The following is a 27,665-nucleotide window of genomic DNA, read 5'->3' on the forward strand; positions in this document are numbered from 1 at the left end:
TTAGCAAAGATGACGGATTGACATTAATACAGTTTTTAAAATCTGAACTGAATTTAGATATTGTTTCTGATAAGCCGTCTACTCACTCGAGAGAATCGCAAAGCACCCGCGAACACGAGTGTAGATCCGATTCACATATTCTTCGCGGCTTCGCGACTCGTTCGCGCTGTGTTCCCCGAAAATTGTCGGTTTTTTGTCCCGCGACAAAGGGCTCGCAGGCGCGATACGCGACGCGAACACGACAAGACTCTACATTCGCGGGCAGCTCAGTCGCTCAGTAGCAATTGACACGGACGGTTGTGTTTTAATTTTTTAATAAAGACTACGATTTTGCGTGCAAAATGAGTATCGTCTGGAGCAATGAATTAGAACTATCGTTTATAGAATGTCTTCGTGCTGAGCCGGTATTGTGGGACATTAATTTGAAAGACTATAAAAACAAATTGAAAAGCCACGATGCTTGGATAAGTACGGTGATGGAAATACCAATTGCTGATTTAAAAAAGAAAAAAGATTCTCTTATGTCAAGCTATAGGAGCTACAAGGGAAAAGTTAAGAAGTCCGTTCAATCGGGAGCTGGTGCCGATGAGATATATCAGCCTATTTGGTTCGCTTACGAAGCAATGGATGCTTTTTTGGGAGATAATCTAAAATGTAAAAAAACGTATGAATACGGTAAGTAGGTAACTTTATTTTTTATTAGTTAGGTACTTAAATATTACTTAAATATTTTGTGAATTCGTTTCTTATTTCTGTGGCGTTATTTGCTGATCGCCGAGGTACTCTTCTCAAGTTACGAAAAGCGGATTTATTTTCTTGATCTGTCCTCCATGATCCAGGTTGTATAAGTACTCCATCATCATCAAACATATCAATATATCCGGGTGGTGTATAGATATGTGAAGAAGTAGAACTTCGTCTCAAGAATTTATGTAGTAGTATACAAGTATATGTTATAAGGCTAGCCTTTTGTGGTTGTAATGGGATTGGTTTTCTAAATACTCTAAATCTGGCCGCCAATATACCAAAAGTATTTTCTACCACTACACGAGCTGAAGATAATCTTTTGTTGAATTCACGTTTTGCAGATCCCATGTTGTGCTGATCAGGATAGGGCTTCATTAAATGTTCTGACAGTGCAAAGGCTCCATCCCCCAAAAAAACGTAGGGCACATCAATATTCAAACCTGGTAAAGGATGCGGTGGTGGTAAATTTAAGCTGTTTGTGCACATCTTGTTCCATAAAAGACTATTTGTAAAAACTCCACCGTCACTTATTCTGCCTTGGCAACCAATATCAGCTAAAATGAAATTACATTGACTATCAACTAATGCCAGTAATACTATACTGAAGGTTCTTTTATAATTATAGTATACAGAACCAGAATTGAATGGACAGTCGAGAACAATATGTTTGCCGTCAATAGATCCAATCGCTCGAGGAAACTTCCTTGCAAATCCTCTTTCAATACGCAGCCATTCTTCTGGACAAGATGGTATCTGCAAAAAAGATAACAATAAAACCTTCATGTAAAAAACAGTATGTAGGTGCCTAAATGTATGTGTTTTTTTAGGAACGTGGGGTGCAGGAGCCTAAAGAAGTAAATCTCGAAGCTATTGAAGAGAATGTTGAAGAAATGAATGAAAATCGATGTCAGTCTATTAACACCCAAAAAGACAGCGACCAGACAATCCGCCAACGCAAAATCTCTTCAGAACTGGTTGACGCAGGAAATGTCGTTAAAGACGCTCTTGCCACCTTCAAATCCTCGCTAAAAAGGAACCCATTACAGCCTATCCAGCAAGACGATGATTGCGATTTATACGGAAAACTATTAGCAAATAAGTTGCGAAAATTATCTGAAAAGAATAGATTGAAGTTGATGCACGACATTGACGGCATGTATTTACGATACCAATTTGATGACCCTTTAGTGATGACTCCATCGCCACCTAATTTTAATGAACCAAGACCGGGAACATCATCATCTACGCATTCAGAGCCTCCATTTCATTATGGGCAGGCGAATCAAAATACTTATTACCAAAATAAACAAGTATTATCAGCCCCACCTTCTAATATCATTATCCAATCCAACCGGCTACTTCGTACACCAGATAACGAGTATCCTGTCCTTCATATACCAGGGAACCAAGATGCAAACACATTTGATCATAAGAATGATTTAGTTCAGACAGCTTTTGACTTAAGTTAAATACCTACTGAAATTACCGAATTTTGTTTTGATTGCCTATTGAATTTTGTAATTACATTTGGTTGATTTTACAAAATTATATTCTAGATTTTAAGTTTAGTTCCAAATAAGCATATTAAATTTATAAAATTTATGTCCTTACTTTTATTTCATCCTCTAACACTTCACATAGGGCATGGCAAACTTCTGGTATAAATTTTGATATTATTTGTGGTGAAACTTTGAACAAAAAATGAAGGCTTTCATAGTCGTCTCCTGTTGCTAAGTATCTCAGTGTTATAGCAAGACGTATCTGGGCAGGAATAGCTTTTCGTAATTGGGTGTCTTGTTTTGAAATTCGTGTTGAAATTTGACTAAGCAAATATTCAAAATCATTTAATGACATCCGAGAAAACTTTTTGAATTCCTCTGAAGGTTCTGCAACTAGTTCATTCAACTGCTTCTCCATAGTTGCACTGTAACAAAATACAAAGTTATCAAGTATCAGTTCCCACACCATAGATATGTGACAGCGGCATATAACATTTTAACTGTTATTAAAACTGTAATTTTATATAGTTAAAAGTGAATATATATTATTATTATATTTATTTCACCCATCTTGTACTACGTCTATATTCTAAACTACGAGAAAGCATAATAAGTTGGTACTTACCTGGTTCTGTTTCGGTGAATGGTGGTAATCCACCATCTCCGTTTTCTTTGCTTCTTTTGAATTGTTCGTTTTTTCTTTAAGGCGTAACTATAAATTGCCAAAGCGCAAAGTAGCCCCGCAGCTGCTGTAGTGGTTTCACTATCCATACCGACAACACAAGTATGTTGATTGATTGAGAAAAATTGGAAGATTAAAATATATTAAATACTTGGCGTGCATACGCGTCAAGAGCGCAAACTATACTGTGAGCCCGGCGCGAACCTCTGCGAGTGTGGACTGTTGGCAGTTCTTGCTCCAAATCGCGCCGCGCTTCGCGTCGCGATTCGCGCCGTGATTCGCGCGCGAGTGAGTAGACGGCTATAGAGCAATGTGGACAACGAGGTATGGTAACCATTGATGCGGTACTTTCAAGATTCGTGAACCACGTATCTACCAACGTCCATGTGTCTTATTTTAGTTACCATAAACCACTTGTCACTGTAATTAATAATGGAAGCCATGTTGATCTAATTAATAAAGTTGCAATTTAGTCAGAACCAACATGGTTTCTTAAATCTACGGTCACAAACTTGGCACTATTCTTAGATTTTCTTACTGATAATTTAGAAAGTCGTGACCAAGTTGATGCTGTATATACTGACTATAGCAAAGCTTTTGACAGGATTGACCACATCTTGCTTCTAAAAAAACTGGCCTCCTTTGGGATCAGAGGAGATTTGTATCGCTGGTTTTCTTCTTATATTAATAAAAAACTTCAAACAGTTGTGTTAAATGGTTTTAAATCAAATTGGATGGCAGCACCGTCGGGTGTGACCCCAAGGGTCCTTGTTGGGACTCTTTTTATTTACTATTCATATCGATCTTTGCTTTATACATTCAAAATTTCTACTTTTTGCTGATGACTTGAAGGTATTTCGTACAGTCAATAATGTTAAAGATGCGGAACTTTTACAAGCTGACTTGTTTAGATTAGATGATTACTGCATTCAAAATAAACTTGATCTTAATGTCTTTAAGTGTAACTCTATATCTTTTACTAGGAAAAAGGAACCTTTTTTCTATGACTACACATTAAAACATCAAACCCTTACCAGAACTGATATTATAAGGGATCTCGGGGTACTCCTCGACACTAAACTAATTTTTGATTATCATATAGATTATATTGTGACCAAAGCATTTAAAGCTTTAGGTTTTATTATACGTGTTAGTAAACCATTCAAAAAAATGAAAACCATCAAAATCCTCTACTGTTCACTGGTCCGTAGTCAACTAGAGTATGCTTGCCAAATATGGAATCCTGCGTATCACATTTATATCAATAAAATAGAAAGTATTGAAAAGAAATTTATCAGATTCCTTAAGCACAAATTTCATCTTCCTAAAGCTTCCTACGAAATATCATGTTCGGATTTACACCTTGTACCCCTTCATACACGTAGAAACATTGCCGATGTTTGTCTCTTACTTAACATTGTTAGACGGTCAATTGATAGTCCGGAATTACTTACTAAGTTAGATTTATTTTTACCCTCGCGATTACCTAGGCATAAAAAGATTCTGCACGTACCCTTAACTAAAACTAAGAATAGATTTAATTACTTTATAATCGCGTCTCTCGCCTTCTTAATTCTCTTTACAACTACCCCGAAATTGACTTATTTTATGGTAATATGAACAGTGTACGTCGCAACTTAGTAGATAAACTGTTGCATGCTAGGTAAACTTAACACTTTGTTATAGTTTGCTGCGTTATTGCTGGGTTCTATCAGGTACCCTTGTTTATATAAGACTTATCTGTGGAAACCTGTTATTAGTTTTAAGTCAACCAATTTGTTAACTATTTAGTATCTACAACTGTTGGTTTTCCAATTGAAGAAAAAATTAAATAAATAAAGTAATTTAGCCTTTCATATGGTATTTATCTTTTTTCAGTTAAATAAACTCTTTTTGCGTATGTTTAGCCAATCGCACTTAAGGAGTAAACTCCAGTCGTGCGTCGGAGCAGACAAACTTTTTTTTTTCATTAGTTTCTTTACTATTTTATTAACATTTTTGTTTTAATATTTCATATGGTGTATATAATATGTATAACTGTGGGTCCTGTATCCTGAAAATAAATCATTATTATTATTATTATTATTATTAAAACCTACTTTAGTGTAATAGCAAGACGCTCTCTTGTACTAATTGCTTCTCTATAATTTGTATTTTTTTTCTTGATGTCACATTCTATTCAAATTCATTTCTCTTCATTCTAAAATATGAACGAAATTAATGATCTTTTAATTTATAAAAAAGTCTGAACTCACTGAACTAAAATACAAAAATAATTAAAATCGTCGTTTTTCCCTCTCATGTTCTTCCGTTTTCTCAGAGTTGCCACTGCCGCTATACAAACATTATCGTAAAATACATCATCGTCGTCGTCTTACCTAGACAACGATGAGAGTAGCAATGATTTGTCGCTATCCATAAGTCTATTTTCAATGCCGCACTGAAGAAATGATCAAGCGAGCGAGCATCGCTGAACAAGTATCGCTGAGCGAGTTTATTGCTTAAAGCTCGTCGCTCAGCGACAAAACTAGTCAAGCGAGTGGTCGCCGGCAGTGTGAACAGTCAGAGAGCAACTTTTAATATATGTATCTCTTTTACGGAACACGGAATGTACATTTCTTGTGCGTTTCTTGTGAGAGGAAATCGCCGATAGTTAGTCGTTTTCTGCCGGCGGTCGGACCACTGCCTAACGCGTGTTTGAGTTCAATGACAACTATTTAAAACTATTTTGGGAGCTTGTATCTCTCCCTGAGCAGCGTTTAATGACACGAGATGAGACGATTTGTAAAGAGTTTTTTAAAAGGACTTTTACTCGTGATAAAACAGTGCAGTACGCCTTGCCGGCCAAGCCTGATGCTCCTAGCCCAGGTCCCAGTCGCGCAAGAGTGCGCTTGCCAGTTTTCATAAACTAGAATATCGCACAAGCACAACCCCCATTTAAAACCGCTGTTAAAAATAATAAAATATCTAATAAAAATAAATAACAATCAGAGGCAATTTTGACTGCAACTGTACATACACATAAAAGTCTACAAAGAAATGAACCTACCATATCTTATACAGTAACTTTCAAACCTCAATGCCTATTCTATTCTATATTTTGGTGACTGTTTTTAGGGACAGTTACCATCACTCACACCGTGAAGGAAGCGAAGAAAGTTACAAAGAAACAGTCAGCAGATAGGCTCTAAAAACTGTGAGCTCTTTAGGCAAAAAGTAGAAGATTATTCAAGAGAGTGGCAAATTTAGAAAGTGTTATTGTTGAACTCAAAGCGAAATCTCTGGTCAGCGATGAGGAAGATGATATGCTAGAGTCAATTATTGATCCAGAGAAAAAAGATTTTTTGATACTTATGTCTTGCTGTTAGTAGTAAAAAATGTTCACCAGCCTTAAAAGCAAGCTCGCACTTTGTCTGAATTTTAGTCCGCGAGCTTATAAATACTTAAGAGAATGTTTCAACACTTGCCTACCTCACCCAGCCACTCTTACGTCATGGTACCAAAGTATTGATCCTAATCCAGAATTCACCACGGAATCCTTAGATTGTATTAAATTATTCGTAAAAGGCAAGGACAATCCATTATATTAGAGGAAAGTCACCAAATATGGAATAGTATCCTAATATGGAATACCTTCATTTCTTTAAGACTTTAAGTATGAAACGAAACACTCGATCATCTTTTGTTTCATTCGATCTCCTAACTATCGCACCCACACCATCGAGCCAGTTGCGCGAATGCTTCACGTGTGGCAGGCGTATTTTGTTTTGTTGTCGTGCAGAAAATTATAAGGTACTCGTAAGTAATAAATAAATAAACGAGTATTATCAGCAGTATTATGTTTGTTTACATAAGTGTTATACTATTAAGTATATCGGTATTATGTTTATTTCACGATTTTGAGATCTTTTGTCATTAAAATATTATGACTATAAAAAATATTTAGAAGAGTTTGAACTAGTATAATAATCCAAATATGGACTGTTTGTCCGTGTCTGATTATGGAATATTCCATAATATTATATAAAAAACTATAAACGATAAACTTTCGATAAGAAGACCAACGACCAAATGATGTACCAACATCATTCGCCATAGCATTTGGATTTGAAAAAGAAAAAGTGGAAGCCTTTTTCAACCTCCTTGAAAAGCTTTACACTAAAAATAACTATCCACCAAATCGTATTTAAAACGGGGATGAATCAGACCTCACAATAGTACAAAGTAAGATACTACAAATCATCGGCCACAAAGGTAAACGCCAGGTAGCTGCCTGCACTGACTTCAGCAGAAAGAGGATCTCTGATGACAATAGTTTTTTGCATGAATGCTACTGGTCATTTTGTGCAACCGTTCATTATTTTTCCCAGAAAAAATATGAGTGCTCAGTTAATGAGAGGCTGTCCTCCAGGATCAGTCGGAGTTGCACATCCATCAGGGTGAATAAAAATGAACATCTTTACAGACTGGTTCAAGCACTTTATTCAATATTGGTGTATTCTCTCCTGAATCGAGGATTTTACTGATACTAGATGGACACTATAATCATACTCACAATATCTATAATATTATAGAAAATGAATTTAACAAAATATTCAATTTCAAACATATAGATTTCAATAAAAAAATTAAGTTTAGCGATTGGGCAACTATTGGCATATACAAAAGTAGAGATAATTTGTATGAGCTCTATAGTGAAAAACAATATAACTATCACCACCACCAGTCCAGCTTTCCTACAACACGTAAAAATGTACTCTAAAACGTTTGAGAACGTTTGCTTTCATGCTAAGTCGCTATACTTTAAGGATCAAATAATAAAATCGGATAACAAAGTACAAACAACCTGGAAAATTGTTAGGGCCGAAACACATAAGCGCGTTGCGGCGCCGCGCCGCTGAAATCGGCAGTGCGCTATAGCGGTGCGGCGCCGCAACGCACGACGCGAATTCCAGCGTTATGACGTCATACTTGTTGACAAGGATGCAGTTTGTTTCTAACACTCTTGCAAACAACACGTGTCAACCGAGAAGCAGTTTTAAAATTAAAATGTCTGACGTTGACGTCGATCTGTTTATATCTTCGGTTCAGGAACACCGTTGTTTGTGGGATACTAGTGACGAAACCTATAAAGACAAATTTATAAAACAAGAAGCATGGAAAAGCATTTGTGAGATCGTTTATGTTGATTACAAGGAAAAAAACTCAACCGAAAAATCAAAACTGGGTAAGTAGTAACATAGTATTGTCTTAGGTTTACGCGATCACTATTCACAATAAAACTACAATTTTTACTGTAGTAAAAACGTAAAAATCTGATCCGCGGTTTAAATTGTAAAAATTGTAGTTTAATGTAAGTAGCATGTATCTTTTTTTTTTTAATCATATGAAATACACCATTTATTTTAATGCCCTATGCAAAAGATTTTCTCTAAGTTAAAATTATATTTTTTCTCGCGCTCTTATTCAAAAAGGTAAACAAATACTATAAATAAAACCAAATTGCCATTTAAATTGTTTATTCGCAGTTCACAACATGTTAAATAGTTTGAATCAAATGTATTAAGGTATTATTTGTATTTTGAACTGAGTAGGTATACGAACATTCATATTTTGTTTAATTGCCAACTTAGGGCGCCAACATCACTGGAAAAGTAATTACAAAAATCATTCCGTATTAGATGTGGGCTTAAATTATTTTCATTTGCTGTGGGCAAATGCAACATTTGCAGATCAGAATCATCAAAGATAATGTCATCGGTCGCTTGTACTCCATCTCGATTCAAAACAAAGTTGTGCATTACACAACATGCCTTGATAATGTCTGTCGCAAATTCGTATTGCACATTCATAGATCGATGAAATATGCGCCATTTATTGACTAGGATGCCAAAAGCGCACTCGACATATCTTCGGGCACGACTCAGTCGATAATTGTAAACTCTTTGTTGTACCGACAAATGTTTCCCTGAGTAAGGGCGCATGACGTTATTCGAAATTGAGAATGCTTCATCTCCTACAAAAACAAATGGAGTTTCATTTTGAGAACCTGGTAAAGGCTTTGGTACAGGAATAGGTAATTTGCGTGTCATAATCAAATCATAAAGTTTAGAGTTCTGGAAAACGGTGGAGTCACTTTCCTTGCCATACGCTCCTATATCGACAAAAATGAATCTATATCTAGAATCTACAAGAGCTAATAAAACTATTGAATTATAGCCCTTATAATTGTAAAACAGTGATCCACTGTGCGCAGGACATGTAATACGGACATGTTTACCAAGAGCTCCTATGCAGTTAGGAAAATTTGCTTTCTTGTCAAACTCAATAGCGACATCTTCTAGAACCTGTTTTGTTATAGGAGGTATATTTTGACTTGATAGATGTTTCCATATGGCGCGACAAACTGTCCTTACAATTTTTGCTATTGTACTTGCTCCTCGGAAGTAATTCGTATGCATGGTTTTAAAATCACTGCCGGTTGCTAGAAATCTAAAATGAAATAATAATTAGTAGGCAAATAATAAAATAATACAAATGTAGGTATAATCAAACTCAAACTGCGCAGGTAATAGTGTTGCTAGGAATAGATTTTCAAAGATAGACAGGTAGTTTTTCAAAGAAGTACTCAAGAAATATTTTACATTATGGTTGTTCTAGGCAAAGTCAATCAGTTTTTAACTTGCCTAAGTCAAGAAAAAGCAGAAAATTGTTCTTTTTCGGCGGCCAGCCATTTATATGAAATTGGATGGACCGAAAGTACTTATGAAAGTTATATCAAATTTTATATGTAATTTTATATGTAGTATAAATGGAATCTAGGGAATTTTAGTCTTTATTACTATTTTTCACTTGTGAAGTTATTTGTTGCAGGTAATGATTTAGTCAAGAAGTGGAAGGCCATAAAAGATAATTTTGCTAAATATCAAAAAAAACTAAAAGATGCCAATTGATCAGGAGCTGGAGCTGCAAAAATTAAAGAATATCACTTGAATAAACAATTACAGTTTTTGAAAAAGGTTTCACAAAATGCAACTGATTCCAGTTTATGTGTAGCGGAAGGAGATATTTAGAATGAAATAACGGCATTGCCTCGTTATAAAAGTCAACCACGAAAACGAAAGGCAGATGATAAGGATGATATTGAAGAAGATTTATTGGCAATATTAAAAACACCGGAGAATAGACATTTGCATTTTTTCAAGGGGATTTTACCATCTCTACAATCGTTAAATGAGAATCAAACATTGATATTTCAAAGTCGGGTGCTTCAAATATTAACGGACATTCTTCAACCTTCAATTCATCAAAATACACATCACGGCTATAATCAAGAATATCAGCATCAGGGTTATAATCAAGGATATTCAACTATGAGATACGATAATACGGTTCAGAGTGGCTACCACACTTCTACTCCTGGAAGTTCGATTACTGAACAGAGGACTACCTCATCATCAAACCAACAACGTCCAATAAATTCACCATTTTTACTGGACGAAACGTCAGCTACTTCCTATGTTTCACAAGATGAGGAGTTTGATTTTTCTTAAATTGATCATTACATTTTTTAAGGCCTATTAAAGTATTCTTAAAGTAAGAAAATTGTATAATGCAAAAAGCTTAATTTGATTCTGTCTTGTTTCATTTGAACCTGGCTTTGTACCACTAGGTACCCCCAAACCATGAACACTAGTGATGCAAAATTTTTATCGACACCCCGCTAGTACCACAGGTGTATAAAGCCAGGGGTACAAATAAAACTAAACATTTGATTCCGAGTGCCATAAACATCAATAAAAAAAAAATAAGAAACCTATTTGTTTTACCTTAAAGTTAAGCCCAGCATTTCCAAAGCAGTAACTGGTTTCCTTCCTTTATTTTTTTTCTTCTGTATATATTTTGATAACTCGCTTAATAGCTCTTCAAATGATGATATACTCATTCTAAAGTAGGCAACAAATTTTTTTTCGTCTATCTTTAATGCTTCGTATTTTTTAGAAAAGAACTCGCCATTTGGATTCATACCCTTACTTAATGGATGTATCCAGTATCTTCTTTGCCGTATTTTTAAGATAGAATAATGTCTTCTTAATAACAAATAAGCAATAAGTTTAATACGATCCATCGCAGAGAGACGTCTATCCACACTCAAAAATCACGAGAAAATGGTTACCCTACCATAATGCCCTGTTTCGCGACGCCGCAACGCGGCAACGCAACTGCCGATTTTGGCGTTGCGGCGCCGCAAAAATAAGCAGTTTGCGTTATGTGTTTCGGCCCTAAATAATGAAACTGGGTAAGCTAAATCTCGCGACGTAAACTTTGAATTAATTATTAATGATAATAAAGTTACCGCTGACAGTGAGGTTGCAAGTACCTTTGAAAACTTTTTCACAGTGTTCCTATTTTGTTGACTGATTCACTTAATTCTTCACTTACTGCAGCTCAAAGATTATTGAGGAACAACGTCAATGAGTGCAAAGATTTATTTAATTTTAAGCATATATCTGCAATAATAAAGAATTTTAAGTTGTTGAAACAGAAAAAAACCGGTGATTTATGGGCTATGTCTGTAATGGTAATATCTAACATTATAGACGTTATTGCCCCTTACTTAGCCATACTTTTTAATGAATTAATCTTTAAGACTTTAAGTATGAAACGAAACACTCGATCATCTTTTGTTTCAGCCATACTTTTTAATGAATGTGTTGATAGAGGTACTTTTCCAAATTTTATGAAACATAGTAAACTTATACCTCTATTTAAATCTGGCAATAAAAACAACATTAACAATTACAGACCCATTTCAATCTTACCAGCTCTTAGTAAGGTCTTTGAAAAAATTATATTAAATCAACTTTTGAATCACTTCAATGTAAATAACTTACTGCATCCGGAGCAATACGGAAAAACTAAAGGTCGTAGCACTACGGATGCAGGTGCTAAACTTTTAAAACATGTGTACGTTGCCTGGGAAGGTTCGCAGAATGCCATTGGTGTTTTTTATGATCTATCCAAAGCATTTGATTGTGTTGATCATAAAAACTTGCTTCTTAAACTGCCCATTATGGTATCAAAAACGTTGCACTAAATTTGGTTGCCTCTTATCTCAGTGACAGAACCCAAAGTGTTTGTATAAAAAAAAATAAGTCGCAGGGGTCGGCTACGTCAATGGGTGTCCCACAGGGTTCAATCTTGGGTCCATTTCTATTTTTGGTGTATATAAATGATCTACCACACCATGCCAGTGAAACCTGTGACATTGTACTGTTTGCAGATGATACATCTCTAATTTTTAAAACTGATAGAGGTAGAGACGTGCTATGTCGCATATGTCGCACTGGTTTACTGTCAATAATTTACTTTTAAATGCAAAAAAAACTAAGTGTGAGGAATTTATTTTACCAAATGTAAAGAAAGTTAATAAAAATATAATAATAAATGGAGAATCACTAATAATGAAAGATTCCACAGTTTTTCTGGGCATGACCTTGGGTTGTTAGCTTCAGTGGGGTACCCATATAGATACACTAGCAGGTAAACTAAGCTCGGCTGCCTACGCCGTCAGGAAAATTAGACAGATTACTGACGTAGAAACAGCAAGACTTGTTTACTTTGCGTACTTTCATAGTGTGATGTCTTACGGAATCTTATTATGGGGCAAAGCTGCTGATATTGAAACTATATTCATATTGCAGAAAAGAGCTGTACGGTCAATATATAAACCTAAATCACGTGAATCCCTCCGTGAAAAATTTAAAGTAATAGGTATACTTACGGTAGCCTCACAATATATTTATAACAATATAGTATTTGTAAGACAACATATTAGTCTTTATAAACAAAAAGTGGATATAAACAGTCGACCTACAAGAAATGGTCATAAATTAGTGACATCTGCATATCGTCTGCGAAAGGTGCAGAAGTCATTAGTGGGATTGAGTATACGCTTTTATAATATGATTCCTAAGGTAATTTTGAACCTAATAAGTTTAAAGAATGTGTTAAAACACATTTATTACAGCGAGGTTATTATACAATTGATGAGTTTCTTAATGACAAGGTTGCTTGGAAGCATCCGGCTCCGCTTTCATCTCTCACAAGATAGAAAAATGAATGTTAAAATGTAAAAAGTAAAGTTTTGATGCTGGAAAAGAGCAACTGCTGACTTTCTTGCCGGCTTCTTCTCTATAGAATCTGCCTTCCGAACCGGTGGTAGAGTCACTACACACGGACAAACTTGACGTTTCAAAAGTGCTTGTATTCGGCCTACTTGAAATAAATGCATTTTGAATTTGAGTTTATTCATTCATTTTATGATGAAAGCATATTCTTGCGGTCTTTCTTTTGGTTCAGTGTGCCTGGAAAAAGTACTTAAGAGACAACTTTAATTTCTATCCCTATATCGTAAAATTAGAAATCATTCGCAAAGGAAGATGTGTACCAATGATACAAATCTCCCAAAAACATGTCATAAAGTAACACGTACGTTTAATAATAAATATTACGAAAACTATTCTTGGCTAAGCTGATTTGTACACACCAATCGATTATTTTTGTCCTTTCCTTGTTTTTTATTGTCTAAAATACGTAAAGTGTGGAATGATAAAGGATATTGTGATCTTAATAAATTTCATAAAGCCGCTAAAAACATGATATGTTGGAAAAAAATATTATCATCATCAGTATGCTTAGAAAATGCTGCCGAATGGTGTGTCATAATTTTGTGACGTAAATCAGGGTATGTACTTTTATTCAATTAGCAGTAGATAGACGATAGTATTAAATTAATCAAAAATGTAACATTCGTGAAGAAATTTGATTAAAAACCGACATACCTAAAATCTAAATTTTAATTTTACTTTACGTTTGTGCTTAACACCTTGTGCATACCCTGGGTCCAAGGGCTATGCACGCCACTGAATCGGAGGATATTGAGATTTCCACAAATATCCATTAAGAGGCCTTTGTACTAATCAATAGGGTCTGGTCTGAAATTTTAATAGTTTAGTCAAAAGTATTGCTTTCCTGTTCATAAAATGTTATGTTTCATTCTTAAAACATTTATGTACAACAGAATTGGCACACATTTTCTCGCACATTCAAAGCGTGTCAAATTTTTGTAGTTAGGTATAGATTTGTGGATCTTAGAGCGTAAGCACACGGCGTATTTTTAACGCGCAGACGACGCGCGTCTTCAGCGCCGTAGACGCTGATTGTTGTGTTTACATTGATGATACAAGCGCGTGCTAAAAAAATATAGAGAATGGAAGGCCAAGGTATTCAGATATTCCTTTCAATACCAACAATGTTCATGATGGCACTTAGATCTTTCATTAATTAACAGTATTATTGAAGCTAAATACCTAGTTTCTTATATTAAAGTATTCATTTTATAAAAGACATCATTAAAGCCCACCAACCTGCTTTAGAGCAGTGTTGTGGGTCTGTACTCTATAAACCTGACTTCCCAAGGAGTGAAATAAAACAACTAGACTGACTCTAATACTGTATATTAGGCTTCTCTATAATTCATATTACTTGTTACCTTCAAATGACTCTACTACCAGTTCGGAATGCTGTCTTCGGCAGAGAAGACCACTGGCAAGAAACTCTACCGTTGCTCTTTTATTCAATCAATTAAAACAACTTATAAACAGAATTACAACATTGTCATATGTAATAACGCTAGGCCCTTTGATACAAGACATATAAGACAGGTCGAACATAACTACTATTATCACTTATAACATCAGGACTTTTGGAACAAGTTGTTTGTATAGAGCAACCTCTGCTACATAAACTGTCGGTATAAAGTTATGCTAGGGCTCCATATATGATACCTAAATAAACCAAAAGATGATATATACTTATCTGATGCAACATCAGGTACCAACATAGTAACAACAACTTATCTCAACTCCATCACCAATACATACGACTCTTGTTTCGTCACAACAATATTTCCTTAAGTATATCGTTTCCATTATAAATCATCTATAGGGAATTACAGCACTTTATTTATGATAAACCCGATGATTATATTAAATATATGAACAAATCATAGTTTGTATACTCATTGATAATGTATTGAAAATAGAATAATGGACTTTAGTAGACTGTCAAATAAAAGTATAGGATCTATGGAGGGAGACGCGAGTTTGACAAGTTAGATTGGCGGCAAAGAAAAGTGAGGACGGATTTAAATTAATGAATTGAGAATAGAAGATTAAGTAAAGTATTGTGGATAGAACGTTACAAATTGGGAATAGATGATTTATAATGGAAACGACATACTTAACGAAATATTGTGGTGGCAAAACAAGAGTCGTATATACTGGTGATGGAGTTGAGATAAGTTGTTAAAAGTTGTTGGTACTATGGTTGTACCTGATGTAGCATCAGATAAGTATATCTCTTATATCCTTTGGGTTATTCAGGTATCATATATGGAGCCCTAGCATTATTTCATACAGATAGCTTATGTAGCATAGGTTGCTCTATACAAACAATTTGTTTCAAAAGTCCTGATGTTATAAGTGATCATAGTAGTTATGTTTGACCTGTCTTATATGTCTTGTATCAAAGGGCCTAGCGTTATAACATATGATAATGTTGTAATTGTGTTTATAAGTCTTGTTTTAATTGATTGAATAAAAGAGCAACGGTAGAGTTTCTTGCCAGTGGTCTTCTCTGCCGAAGACAGCATTCCGAACTGGTTGTAGAGTCATTTGAAGGTAACAAGTAATATGAATTATAGAGAAGCTTAATATACAGTATTAGAGTCAGTCCAGTTGTTTTATTTCACTCCTTGGGAAGTCAGGTTTATAGAGTACAGACCCACAACACTGCTCTAAAGCAGGTTGGTGGGCTTTAAAGATTTCTTTTATAAAATGAATACTTTAATAGGAAAAAAGAATAATAGTCATGAGAATAAATGATTACTGCTAAGAAACTAGGTATTTAGCTTCAATAATACTGTTAATTAATGAAAGATCTAAGTGCCATCCTGAACATTGTGGGTATTGCAGTGAATATCTGAATACCTTGGTCCTCCTCTCTCTATATTTTTTTAGCACGCGCATGAAGTGCGTATACGCGCGTTTGAAGCGATACTAACGCGCGTAAAAAGGAGCGGAGTAGGGGCAGAGGAGGGGCGCTCGCGCCAACACTGCACCGCGCCTCAGTTGCAAATGTTTTATTGTGTGCTGCGCGTGTATTTAGTTTAAAATGGAACCCTTCGACACCGACCGCTTTATAACAGAAATAAACAACCGGCCAGCTACATGGAATTCACTACTGCCCGAATATTCAAATAAAGTTTTAAAAAGAAATGCTTGGGATGAATTGTGCCAAATTTTTTATAACAATTTCAATGGAAAAACAACCTGGCAGGTAAGATCTATTCTATATATTTAAAAATAATGTAGGTACCTATTTGTTTTAGGAATACAAATAAAACACCGCCGATAAGATAGCGACCACATGTCACGTGCCCACGTAAACAGTCAAGCAAACATGAAAAAGAAAAGAAATTGTTTTTAAACAAATTTTAATAATATTTATATTATGTTTTAAACTTATGAGAACTAACGATTTAGCGATCTTCACGGCGCGGCGGTACATTGAACAGTAAAACAGTAGAAAATGTAATTAGATACCCTAAATTTTAGAATCTTGCCATGGTACTGCACCTTCATCGCTAATAAAATAATCAGTGTACATATTTCGTATCGCAGTTCCGCTTAATTGTCCCTGTGAGCGTCTTGCACCAATCGAAATCAAACTTGCATCTTCAGGAGGATCTTCTAAACCAGCTATACTTAAATTATAACCGTCACGTTCACGTATGAAATTATGCAGTACACAACAGGCTTTTACAATAGCCACACTGAAGTCCACGCTAACGTTCAGTGGTCGATTAAAGATTTTAAATTTATTGCTTAATATACCAAATGTACATTCAATGTATCGTCTGGCACGTGTCAGGCGGTAATTATATATTGTTTTTTCTTATAATTATAATTTAACTTGCCTTATCTTTTTGGTCCATTCACTACATTCATTTATTGTTGAGTCTGCAGCCTTTCCATAGCATCCAACATCTATATCGATAAATTTGTAATTTGCGTCACATATTGCAATAATAGTTTTTATAATTAAAATACTCTGATCCACTATGTTGAGGTTTAATAACTCTAATATGTTTCCCATCAATAGCCCCAAGTAGGTTGGGAAAATTTGCATATTTTATAAATCCTTCAGCAGTTTTTAGATAAGATTCTTCCGTTGGTTCTGGCATACAGATGTTTTTAAATTTATCCCATAATATTTTCACTGTTTCACGGACAATAATGCCTGCCACTCTTAAAGTCATAGTTTGTCCACACTTAAAGTAATAGTGAATATCTGAGAAATAGCAACCCGTAGCTAAATACCTAACTAGGGTTCATTCCCGGGAATTCTCGGCTCGAGAATTCCCGGGACATCGTTGGGCTTTGTTCCCGGGAAATCAAGCTCGAGAAAAGTCGAGAACTCGAGAAATCATGTTTCTATGTAGAAATTAAATCGCTGTTTGCTGTGCTGCGTGGCGGCGTGGGCCAGAGCACAACGGCACCCTTTGAACTCGCTGCAAGCGCATATTGCAATAATAGTTTTTATAATTAAAATACTCTGATCCACTATGTTGAGGTTTAATAACTCTAATATGTTTCCCATCAATAGCCCCAAGTAGGTTGGGAAAATTTGCATATTTTATAAATCCTTCAGCAGTTTTTAGATGAGATTCTTCCGTTGGTTCTGGCATACAGATGTTTTTAAATTTATCCCATAATATTTTCACTGTTTCACGGACAATAATGCCTGCCGTCGTTTGTCCACACTTAAAGTCATAGTGAATATCTGAGAAATAGCAACCCGTAGCTAAATACCTAACTAGGGTTCATTCCCGGGAATTCTCGGCTCGAGAATTCCCGGGACATCGTTGGGCTTTGTTCCCGGGAAATCAAGCTCGAGAAAAGTCGAGAACTCGAGAAATCATGTTTCTATGTAGAAATTAAATCGCTGTTTGCTGTGTTGCGTGGCGGCGTGGGCCAGAGCACAACGGCACCCTTTGAACTCGCTGCAAGCGCTGGCGGCGTGGGCCAAAGCACAACGGCACCCTTTGAACTCGCTGCAAGCGCTCTGCGGCGTCATTTTTACACGTTCATTCGTGTTTCGACTCTAGCCAAGTATATTTTACGTAGTGAGTGTTTCACAGATTACGCGATAAATCGAAATTAAACAGGTAAGTGTTTTCAGTTTCATTGACACATCATGGATTTATTATTCATATTATTTTTATCAATAATATAATCTGAATATGATCTTCAATTTTACTAGGTACGAGTACCTATCATGTTCTTTTCTATTATTTTTTAGTCAAACTTTATCACGTAAAATAACTAACGATACATTAATTATACTACTTAGTCTAATTAGATTTCCTATTTTTCTAAAACAACAACACACAAGCTTAGTTTTTAATTATTCTGATATGTTTTTCTTATGTAAGTAATTTGAAATTAATTAATGTGTCATTTTAAATTTGTGAGACAAATATTGCCAGTTGTGTTGTGTGTGTATAACATATTAATCCTAGGGCTTATTATCAAATTGAATTGCGTTTGTTATATATTTTACCGAAACGTCACTATAACAGTAAAGATGGAAGCTTCAAAAGTATCGAAATATTTCAAGAAAAATAAGGAATCTGCGAATGCGCAATGCCTAAAGTGCCCAAAAACTATTGCTTGCAAAGGTTCAAATACTAGCGGGTTGGTGAGACATTTAGCACATGTGCATAAAATTAATATTACTAAATGCAGGACCCAAGAAGAATCCGAATCTGAAGCATCTACAAGTTCAGGTGTGAGTGCACCGACAAAAAGTAGACCTGGGTATGAAAGTATGCAGCAACAGAAACTAAACTTCAAAACTCCACCGATACAATCATTGGGTGAAATATTAGCGAGGCTGGCCGCAAAAGACGGCTTCACCATAAATGGAATCACAAAAAGTGAATTCATTCGTGATTCACTTTCTGCTTAAGGATATAAACTGCCCATGTGTGTTAATGATGTTATGAATAACTACTAAAATACTATGAGGATAAGGAAAAAGAAATGATAAAAGAACTTTCAGATATTTGTTCTTCAGGTAACCGGCTAAGTGTGAGTATTGACGAGTGGACAAGCATACGCAACAAACGCTATTTTAGTGTTATTTGTCATACTACAAAAACAACACATTATAATTTGGGGTTAGTCTATATACCCGGTAAATGTGGGGCCATTGAAGTAAGACAAATAGTGGAGGAACGCTTGAAACATTTTGGAGTGAAATTTGAGACTGATATTGTTGCCGTAACAAGCGATGGGCCAAGCGTAATGAAAAAATTTGGCAGAGAAAGCCCCTGTGAAATGGTTCTATGTGTAAATCATGCCATCCATTTAGCTATTCTTGACACATTTTGCAAAAAACAGTCAGAAGTTACAGCTGCTAGGAATGCCTTACATAACAATGACGAACACAGCAGCTCCGATGAAACCAGCAGCACTGATAACGATGATGAATCTTATATATCCAATGAAGAACCTAAACCTCAAATAATTGATGACATAAACTATGTAATGACTGAGACCCGATCGATTATAAGATTTTTCAGAAAGAGTCCTCTAAAATCAATCACACTGCAGAAACATGTAGTAGCCGAATTCGGAGTAGAACTGGTTTTGTTACTTGATGTCAGAACTAGATGGAATTCAATGCTGACAATGATTGAACGTATCTTGAAATTAAAAAATGCAATCAAAAAGGCATTGATAGATTTAGATAGCTCACAAAAATGGAATGAAGATAATATTACTGTGCTACAAAAACTGCAGATGATATTAACACCAACAAAACTTGCAGTAGAGGCGTTGAGTAGGCAAGATGCCAATTTATTGACTGCAGAGGCTATAATAGACGTATTGCTAAAAAAATTAGAAAGTATCAATGATCCTTTGGCCCTTAAGTTAGTAGATTCACTTAAGTTGAAATATCAGAGCGTATCTAATATCGCTGCTAAAATACTTGAACAGCCCTGACAATTTCATGAACAATAAAAGTAGTTACTTCATTGATAACAATAAGACATTTCTGATCGGATACACTGAAAGAGAATATAATCGTTTATACCCTGCCATCACAACTTTGATCGAAAATGAATCGGGAGTGGTAGAAGAAGTAAGCCAATCAGAACCTGAACCCGAAAGCTTCGAAATTCAATTAGAAAAAGCAATCAAAGGCATTTCAACTAATGAGGAGGCAAGTGCAGTGGCACTGTCAAAATCTATAGTAAAGAAAGAGTTCTTACTTTTTGAACAGACTGGGAAGAGGTCGCCAAATTTAGAATCGATGTACAAAGCATTGCTTTCAGTTAAGCCTACTTCAACTGAAAATGAAACAGTGTTTTCAATTTCAGGAAAAATAGTTAATAAAATAAGAAACCGGCTGTCTGATAAAGCTATAAATGCTTTAGTTTTTCTAAAGGCATATTTCATCAGACAGAGTAAGCAGACATAATTGTTATGTATCTGTCTGTCTGTATGTTCAGCTCCTCAGCGTGAGATGATCTTGCAAAGTTTTCATTTGTTTTTATCCTAATTAACATGTCATAAATGGTACTGTGATTGTAATATAATTATAATTTACATTTATTATCAGGTAGAACTGGAGGTTAAGATATTAACGTTTTCTTTCATGTTATTTTTTTTTGTTTTATAGTAGCTATTTTTGTTTACAGGTTTTAAATTGTTTTTTTTTTTCTAAATAACCAGCCAAAATGGTGCTCTGATTGTAATTTAAGTATGAGTTAAGATATTAATGCCCGCCTTCCACTGCGAACGGAGCGGACTCCGTACGGACTCCTTTGAGCTCGTTTTGGTAAATTTCATAGAAGTGCATCCACTGTAAAAGAGGGAGCGGAGCGGAGTGAAAGAGTTACAAAATTGGTCGCAGAGTCGAGCGGATTCTCAATGGATTCCGTACGGACTCCGTTCGACTCGCAACACAAATTTTCATAGAAGTGCTTCCACCGCAAACTAGTGAGCGGTGCGGCCTGAGCGAGTCAAAAGGAGTCCGTTGTGTCAAGGCATCGAGAACTAGTTTTGAACGGACCCCGCTCGCAACCCCACCCCTCCCTACCGTCTCTGCCGCTCGATAGATTGGCATTCCGTCGGTAGTCTCCGCTGCAACTCAGTGTGCGCACGAGTCATGGAGCGCTTTATCGAAGCCGTGCGACAGTACCCGTGTATATGGAACATAAACGACAAGGATTATCGCCATGGGGACAAAAAAGAAACAGCTTGGAACGAAATTGTGGGTTTAAATATACCTGAAATAAAAGACAGTAAGTACCTATACAATCAATATTTTTTATTATAAATGTTTGACTATTGAGGTTGCAGCAATTGGACCGCACCAGTAGTATTAAAGTAATTACAAAATACATTGCGAACATTGAAAGCCTCTCTTGTGGCTCGTAATCTGTCATTGTTTATCGGAGAAAAAATATTGAAATTGTCTTCCTCTTCTTGATGATAAGTTGATGTAGATGGCGACGACATTAAATAGTTGTGCAATAAACATGTCGCTTTTATTATTTTGTCAACTAATTCAAGTTTACAATCAAATGGTCGACGGTAAGCACGCCATCTACTGGACAATATACCAAAAGCGTTTTCAACGACATTGCGTGCTCTGCAGAGACGATAGTTAAAATGTCTTTTCGCTTGATCTTCGACGGTAGTGTTTGTCGGATACTGTCGAAGTAAGTTCTTACGTAGTGCGAAGGCTTGATCTCCTATAAATACATACGGCACGCTTGGGCCATTATCATCTAAAGACCGATCAGTGGGTAAATCTAATTCATTGTTATCCAACTTCCTACCAAACACACTGTCATTAAGTATACCACCATCACTAAAACGGCCCATAGACCCAACATCAATTACTATAAATTTTTTGTAAGCATCAACAACTGCCAGTAATACGACAGAATAGAATTTTTTATAATTAAAATAGGAACTTCCTGAATGCGGGGGACATTTGATTGCAACATGTTTCCCATCAATGGCTCCGACACAATTTTTAAATTGCCACCTCAAATTAAAATCATCCGCTATTTTTTCCCAATCTTTCCTTGTTGGTGTTTTCATATACGTGGGTTGCATTTTATCCCATAAAGCAGTGCATGTATCATTTACTGCCCTTGAAACAGTGACTTCACTAATTCGATAATTATACCCTAGTGTTCTAAATGAATCGCCCGTTGCCAAATACCTAAAAAAAAAAAAAAAAAGGTTAATATTAAATAATCGACTAATTACTTAGTAACATAGTAACGAACTATTTTTATAATTAAATAAGTTTCTTTGTTTTAGCTAAAACAGCGAAATCCGAGTGGAAAAAATTTAGAGACAATCACCGAGATAGCCTCAAAAGACAAAAGAGCGGCAAAACAGGCCAGGCTGCTTCTTCTGTGAATACTTGGAAATATGCACAAATTATGGAATTTTTGATTCCTTATATGAAAAATCGAGAAAGATCTACTAATTTAACAAACTCACAGCCTACTCAGAATACCAACACTGAACAATCCACACAAGACTCCGGCAATGAACCATCCGGCCATCACACTACACAAGTTTCTTCGTATGAAGAACAATCGACTACGTCGATTGTAGCAGATAATGCATCAGAAGAAGTAGAAAGTACACCACAAACTCAACCAACACGAAAGAGAAAGAACGATGACATTATTGATATTATTAGAGAAATAGAAAACAATCATATAAGACGTCAAGAAGATAGAGATATTAGAAGAAAAGAGACAAAGCATCCGATCGAAACATTTTTCCAAAGTATGGGACAAACAACAAAATCAACGTATGCCAACGTATCTGCAAAATATAATCAAAAAAAAGGTTTTAGAAATTGTATGTGAGGCGGAAGAAGAATGCGAAACTTATAACATAGCTTCAAGTTACGGTTATTCTACATCATTAGAATCCACGCCCACACTAGCACAACCAAATCAGTCTCCATCAACCTATCAACACTTATAATAATAAACGATTAAAATTACATTAATGCACGATTTTGGGTTAAAGCATAATAAAACTGAATACCCACTCATTAACATCATGAGGTTTTATTTCTTACCTTAGAGTTACCGCAAGTTTTTCTAGTGGTGAAAAAGCTTTTCTAAAGTTCGTGTCTTGTTTCTTTATATCTTCTTTTATAAGTGACAGTATTTCATCAAACTGTTCTCTGCTGACTCGAAAATAATTTTTGAATTACTCATCTTGTAAATCGTAAAACATTCGTAGTAAATCGCCCTTGATAGGTCTCTCTCTGATATGGTTGCTTATCCAAAATCTTGGTTTGCGACGCTTCTTTTTCTTATTGTAACTGTAGAGTAGCAAACATTTACTTATTGTATTCAGAAAATCATCTTCACTAGAATCGTCCGACATTATCACTTTTGAAGAATACAACAAACACGTCTCGGTCCCGCCACGAGTCCTCTGACACTGGCCCGCTCCGCATCGCATGGCGCACGCACAGATGGAAGCACACAAACTCACTCATCTGACCCATTTCATTTTCTACCTAGCTCACTCCGCTAAACTTGGTGGTAATGGAAGGCAAAAACAATTTTCTGTGAAACTATTTCTTAGTGGAAGGCAAGATTATTTTGCTCCGATCCGCTCATCTATTTACCGCTCATTACCTTTGGCAGTGGAAGGCGGGCTTAACGTTTTATTTCATGTTGATTTTGTTTAGTTTAATAGAAGCTAATTTTGTTCATAAGTTCTAAATAACCAGCCAAAAATGGTGCTGTCATTATAATTATAAGTTTAAATAATATTATTTCTGTATTTTTTTTTAAAAAGTTAATTAGCTTATTAAGATTAATATTTATGAATATAATCAATAAAAGTTTTATGATTAATTTGATACTTTTATTTGAGAGAAAAACCACTGAATTTGTTGACGTTATTGGAACCAAATAATATGAGAAAACGTACGTGAATGTAAATTTCTCGACAACCCGAGAAGACTCGAGAAATTAGCCTCGAGAATTCTCGAGACCCGAGAAATTGAAAAGCTCGAGAAATCATGAACCCTACCTGAAACAAAATAACATTATTAAAACTTCTATTTTCATCCTAATGCCGCATTTTCATTAGGGGACATTTGTAGCGCGACTCTGTCGCTCGACACGAAATTCACGTGTCTCGCGCGATGTCGCCCGACGTCGTCCGACGTCGCTTGGGACATTTACGGGTCGCGCAACTTGTCGCTAGTCGATGGTCTGCGAGCGTCGACGCGCGCGACTTTCGTGTCCCTCGACAGTCGCCGGACAGGCTTTGAGTGGTGAAAACGTGTGTCGCTTTGTGTTGCGAAAATGGCAGTAGTGTGGTCCAACGAGAATATATTGACCCTGATCGAGATGTATCAAAATTCGCAATTATTGTGGGACACTTCACATCGTGATTATAAAAACAAAATTAAAAAAAATGATGCATGGGAATCTATCGCGACTACATTAGATATACCTAGAAAAGACGTCGAGGGAAAAATGCATAACTTAAGGTCTCAGTTTCTCAGGGAGAGAAAAAAAATTGCAAGCTCAAAATCCACTGGAAGTGGAAGTGGGGATGTTCACAAAAGTACCTGGTTTGCGTATGATTCGCTGCTTTTCCTAGTAAAAGGGTCGACAAGTTCAGGCAGTATGGACACTATGAATACTCAGGTAAGCTCCCGTTAATATTGTTTCTATTTTTTTTATTTTGTACCAGTTTACAAATCATTTTTTTTTGTGCATCACTGGATATTGAACTATAGTGTTATATATTTTTGGAATCTACTCATCATTTTCTAGTTGATGATAGTATACTTAATCTCATTTTCGAAAAATTTTTTCAACTTCAGTCTTTAATGCGGGACCATAGTCACCCCATCAATTTTTTTTTAATTTTACTAGCCTATGTAATAAGCTAAGGATTCTAACAATACCTCATTCATAAAAACCGTTCAGGCGTATAGAAGTTATGGTGGAATATAGGAACTCACATACATACATACATACTTGAACCCTGAAAACAATATACTCCTTTTTTCAAGCAGTCGTATAAAAATACAGCTTATATTCTATAGATAATCTTCCTTTGGTAATAAATGCACAATTAAAATCTCTGTAGTTTTTTATACAATTTATTTTTATTTCTTGTCTTTTGTTCTTCGCCTGCGAAACTGTGATTTAATGTTTGTTTTACACTGATTTTTTCCTTTTATAGTCATCCGAAAGTTCGGTGGCACTCGAAGAAATACCAGTGGCATCGCAAGTATTAACGCAACCACCAGAGGCATCAACGTCGCCGCCATTACCAACTCAACCAATACCGGTGCCGCTTCCAAATACTCAAAATAAAAGGAAAAAAGATGATCTGAGTGAGGTATATGAAATAATGAAGAGCGCAAAAGCCAGGATGGATCAACCAAAAGACGAATTTCAAGTTTACGCCGACTATGTAGCTTCTGAGTTAAGAAATATAAAGAATGAACATGCTGTGCTACAGGCGAAGTACTTTATTAATAATATCTTATTAGAGGCTAGGATGGGAAAATACAACTATGCAGAATACCAAACGGGAAGTAATTCAAGCCATACTCAAAGTTATGGATACCGTTCTGCTCCTCAACAGTCATCCTATTCGACAAATTCTGTTAATGATGATATAGTAACTGCTAATGCTTCTCATGTTAATAATGATAATGAAGCACCAACTGCACCAACTTTCACAGAATTACGACAAATTGAGAATATTGAAGAACTAGTTTCCCACTTTGAATCAGAAACGCAGAACAAAGAATAATTATAATACTTATAATAATACTAATAACGTTGATTTTCTGTCACTTAAACATAGATTTTTAAAAAATAATAGTTAATAAATACTTAAAAATAATGAAAACTTATTAGTTAGTAGTTTTTTTTATATGATGCTAAGTTTATTATCATTTATTCCTTGGTCTTTAGCCCAAAGCTATAAAAAACATCATTCAAATTTCTTGCAGCCTATGATTGAATAGTTTGCCATGGGACACTTCCTTGAGCACTGCAGAAATATTCAGCAAAGAGGTTTCTTATTGTCTGAGCGGATTGAGGAGGAGGTCTGCCTTGCCTACTTAAGTTCCTCATATTATTATTTGTCAACTCCCTTCGCCACGAACCTTCCACAACATTATGACCAGCGTCTTCTAAATCAAATGTGGTATTTGGTGTATACCTCGCGGTTGAAGTTGTATTACGTCTCAGGAAATTATGTAGGTACACGCAAGCCATTACAACTAATTCAGCATTTACTGGACGTAATGGGATAGCTTTACGAAATACGCGAAACACTACAGACATAATGCCAAAAACATTTTCAACAATTCTTCTTGCTCTTGACAGCCTGTAGTTGAAAATCCGCTTTAAGCTTCCCTTTTCATGAATGCCGGGGTAGGGCCTCATCATGTTTTCAGAAAGTGCAAATGCACTATCTCCCACTAGAACGTATGGTATTTTCGGACCACCTTGGACCAGTGGCTCAGGATCTGGTAAATTCAGTTGCTCTTCATTAAGTGCTTTATAAAATGTAGTCTCCTGGAATACTCCACTGTCAGACGACTTCCCTTTTGCACCACAATTAACATATACAAAGTTATACTCAGCATCCACAATTGCTAAGAGAACTAAGCTAAAATTCTCTTTGTAATTATAATAATCACTGCCAGAATTGGGTGGCGCTTCTAGTAACACATGCTTTCCATCTATCGCTCCGATGCAGTGAGGAAAATTCCATAATATTTCAAAATTACGAGATTTCTCTTTCCATTCATTTACATCGGTTGGCGTCTGAAATACAAGAATAATATTAATAAATTAACATACAATATTAAGTATCAATATAAAATTTAAAATACCAATATAGTTTACCGTAACCCTTACTTACGGTAAACGTTTATGGTATTATTACTGTAAGTAAGGGTACATGAGATTAAATAATATTAAATACTTACTTTAACAAAAGAATTTAATGCCTTTATCAATTCTTTGCAAACTTCTGGTATAGTATGACAAATTACTGATTTTGACACTCTAAAAGTATAGGACAATGAACCATAACTATCGCCAGTTGCCAAGTATCTCAATGTTATAGCGAGTCTGATGTGAGGGTCGATAGATTTCCGAAACTTTGTATCTTGCTTGACTACGGCCGGCCCAACCATATTTAAAAGTATCTCAAAATCGGTTCTAGACATTCTAGTAAAATTTTCGAAAGATCCATCGCGCATTCGAAGACTGGTTATTAAACTTGAACTTTCCCTTTGGAGCAAATATTCCCGGACCCACCACCTCTTTTTTTTACGTTTTGCTAATGTCTTCCGAATAATTATGTAAGCTGCACTGAACAACACTACTTCCTCGGGCGACATACTGATCACGACTGGCCAATGTGAACGAGTCATATGTCGCGGGATTGTCCCACAACTTTTGCAGAGACAACTACGTGAATGTCGAGCGACAAGTATCTGCGACATGTCGCCTAGTGAAAATGCGCCTTAAATTTTACATTTTTAATTAAACCTACAAC

General features: G+C 35.7%; 6 protein-coding genes across 6 annotated transcripts in view; 3 read left to right on the forward strand and 3 right to left on the reverse strand.

Annotated features, from left to right (window-relative positions):
• The first annotated feature begins 107 nt into the window (after positions 1-107).
• Positions 108-2,345, forward strand: LOC120636396. Its single transcript, XM_039907858.1, has 3 exons — positions 108-675; positions 1,477-1,496; positions 1,575-2,345. Exons 1-3 carry the CDS (start codon positions 342-344, stop codon positions 2,214-2,216), a joined length of 996 nt encoding a protein of 331 aa, XP_039763792.1. The 5' UTR covers positions 108-341; the 3' UTR covers positions 2,217-2,345.
• A 6,085-nt stretch (positions 2,346-8,430) lies between these two features.
• Positions 8,431-11,057, reverse strand: LOC120636515 (protein ALP1-like). Its single transcript, XM_039908025.1, has 2 exons — positions 10,758-11,057; positions 8,431-9,420 (listed from the first exon to the last, which is right to left on the reverse strand). The coding sequence occupies exons 1-2, from the start codon at positions 11,054-11,056 to the stop codon at positions 8,535-8,537; spliced, it is 1,185 nt and encodes a 394-aa protein (XP_039763959.1). The 5' UTR covers position 11,057; the 3' UTR covers positions 8,431-8,534.
• A 10,174-nt stretch (positions 11,058-21,231) lies between these two features.
• Positions 21,232-22,963, forward strand: LOC120636398. Its single transcript, XM_039907859.1, has 2 exons — positions 21,232-21,367; positions 22,401-22,963. The coding sequence occupies exons 1-2, from the start codon at positions 21,232-21,234 to the stop codon at positions 22,961-22,963; spliced, it is 699 nt and encodes a 232-aa protein (XP_039763793.1).
• A 1,169-nt stretch (positions 22,964-24,132) lies between these two features.
• LOC120636110 (N(G),N(G)-dimethylarginine dimethylaminohydrolase 1) overlaps positions 24,133-27,665 on the reverse strand; it is an 84,164-nt gene continuing 80,631 nt past the window's right edge. Inside the window, exon 7 of the mRNA XM_039907408.1 lies at positions 24,133-24,148. Within this exon, the coding sequence (XP_039763342.1) occupies positions 24,140-24,148 (9 nt within the window). The 3' untranslated portion in view covers positions 24,133-24,139. The remainder of the gene's footprint in view (positions 24,149-27,665) is intronic.
• Positions 24,205-26,004, forward strand: LOC120636108. Its single transcript, XM_039907405.1, has 2 exons — positions 24,205-24,778; positions 25,323-26,004. Exons 1-2 carry the CDS (start codon positions 24,431-24,433, stop codon positions 25,899-25,901), a joined length of 927 nt encoding a protein of 308 aa, XP_039763339.1. The 5' UTR covers positions 24,205-24,430; the 3' UTR covers positions 25,902-26,004.
• On the reverse strand, positions 26,015-27,543 carry LOC120636104 (protein ANTAGONIST OF LIKE HETEROCHROMATIN PROTEIN 1-like). Its single transcript, XM_039907400.1, has 2 exons — positions 27,091-27,543; positions 26,015-26,926 (listed from the first exon to the last, which is right to left on the reverse strand). The coding sequence occupies exons 1-2, from the start codon at positions 27,538-27,540 to the stop codon at positions 26,105-26,107; spliced, it is 1,272 nt and encodes a 423-aa protein (XP_039763334.1). The 5' UTR covers positions 27,541-27,543; the 3' UTR covers positions 26,015-26,104.

The sequence above is a fragment of the Pararge aegeria genome, chromosome Z (assembly GCF_905163445.1).
Source record: "Pararge aegeria chromosome Z, ilParAegt1.1, whole genome shotgun sequence".
Lineage (NCBI taxonomy): Eukaryota > Metazoa > Arthropoda > Insecta > Lepidoptera > Nymphalidae > Pararge > Pararge aegeria.

Coding starts and splice junctions, on each gene's coding strand:
- LOC120636396 (XM_039907858.1), top strand. CDS start 342: ATGAGTATCGTCTGGAGCAATGAATTAGAACTATCGTTTATAGAATGT. Junction 676..1,476: donor TAAAAAAACGTATGAATACG/GTAAGTAGGTAA, acceptor TTCAATACGCAG/CCATTCTTCTGGACAAGATG. Junction 1,497..1,574: donor CCATTCTTCTGGACAAGATG/GTATCTGCAAAA, acceptor GTGTTTTTTTAG/GAACGTGGGGTGCAGGAGCC.
- LOC120636515 (XM_039908025.1), bottom strand. CDS start 11,056: ATGGATCGTATTAAACTTATTGCTTATTTGTTATTAAGAAGACATTAT. Junction 9,421..10,757: donor ATGCTGGGCTTAACTTTAAG/GTAAAACAAATA, acceptor ATTTCATTTTAG/ATTTCTAGCAACCGGCAGTG.
- LOC120636398 (XM_039907859.1), top strand. CDS start 21,232: ATGGAGCGCTTTATCGAAGCCGTGCGACAGTACCCGTGTATATGGAAC. Junction 21,368..22,400: donor TATACCTGAAATAAAAGACA/GTAAGTACCTAT, acceptor TCTTTGTTTTAG/CTAAAACAGCGAAATCCGAG.
- LOC120636108 (XM_039907405.1), top strand. CDS start 24,431: ATGGCAGTAGTGTGGTCCAACGAGAATATATTGACCCTGATCGAGATG. Junction 24,779..25,322: donor TGGACACTATGAATACTCAG/GTAAGCTCCCGT, acceptor TTCCTTTTATAG/TCATCCGAAAGTTCGGTGGC.
- LOC120636104 (XM_039907400.1), bottom strand. CDS start 27,540: ATGACTCGTTCACATTGGCCAGTCGTGATCAGTATGTCGCCCGAGGAA. Junction 26,927..27,090: donor CATTAAATTCTTTTGTTAAA/GTAAGTATTTAA, acceptor CTTGTATTTCAG/ACGCCAACCGATGTAAATGA.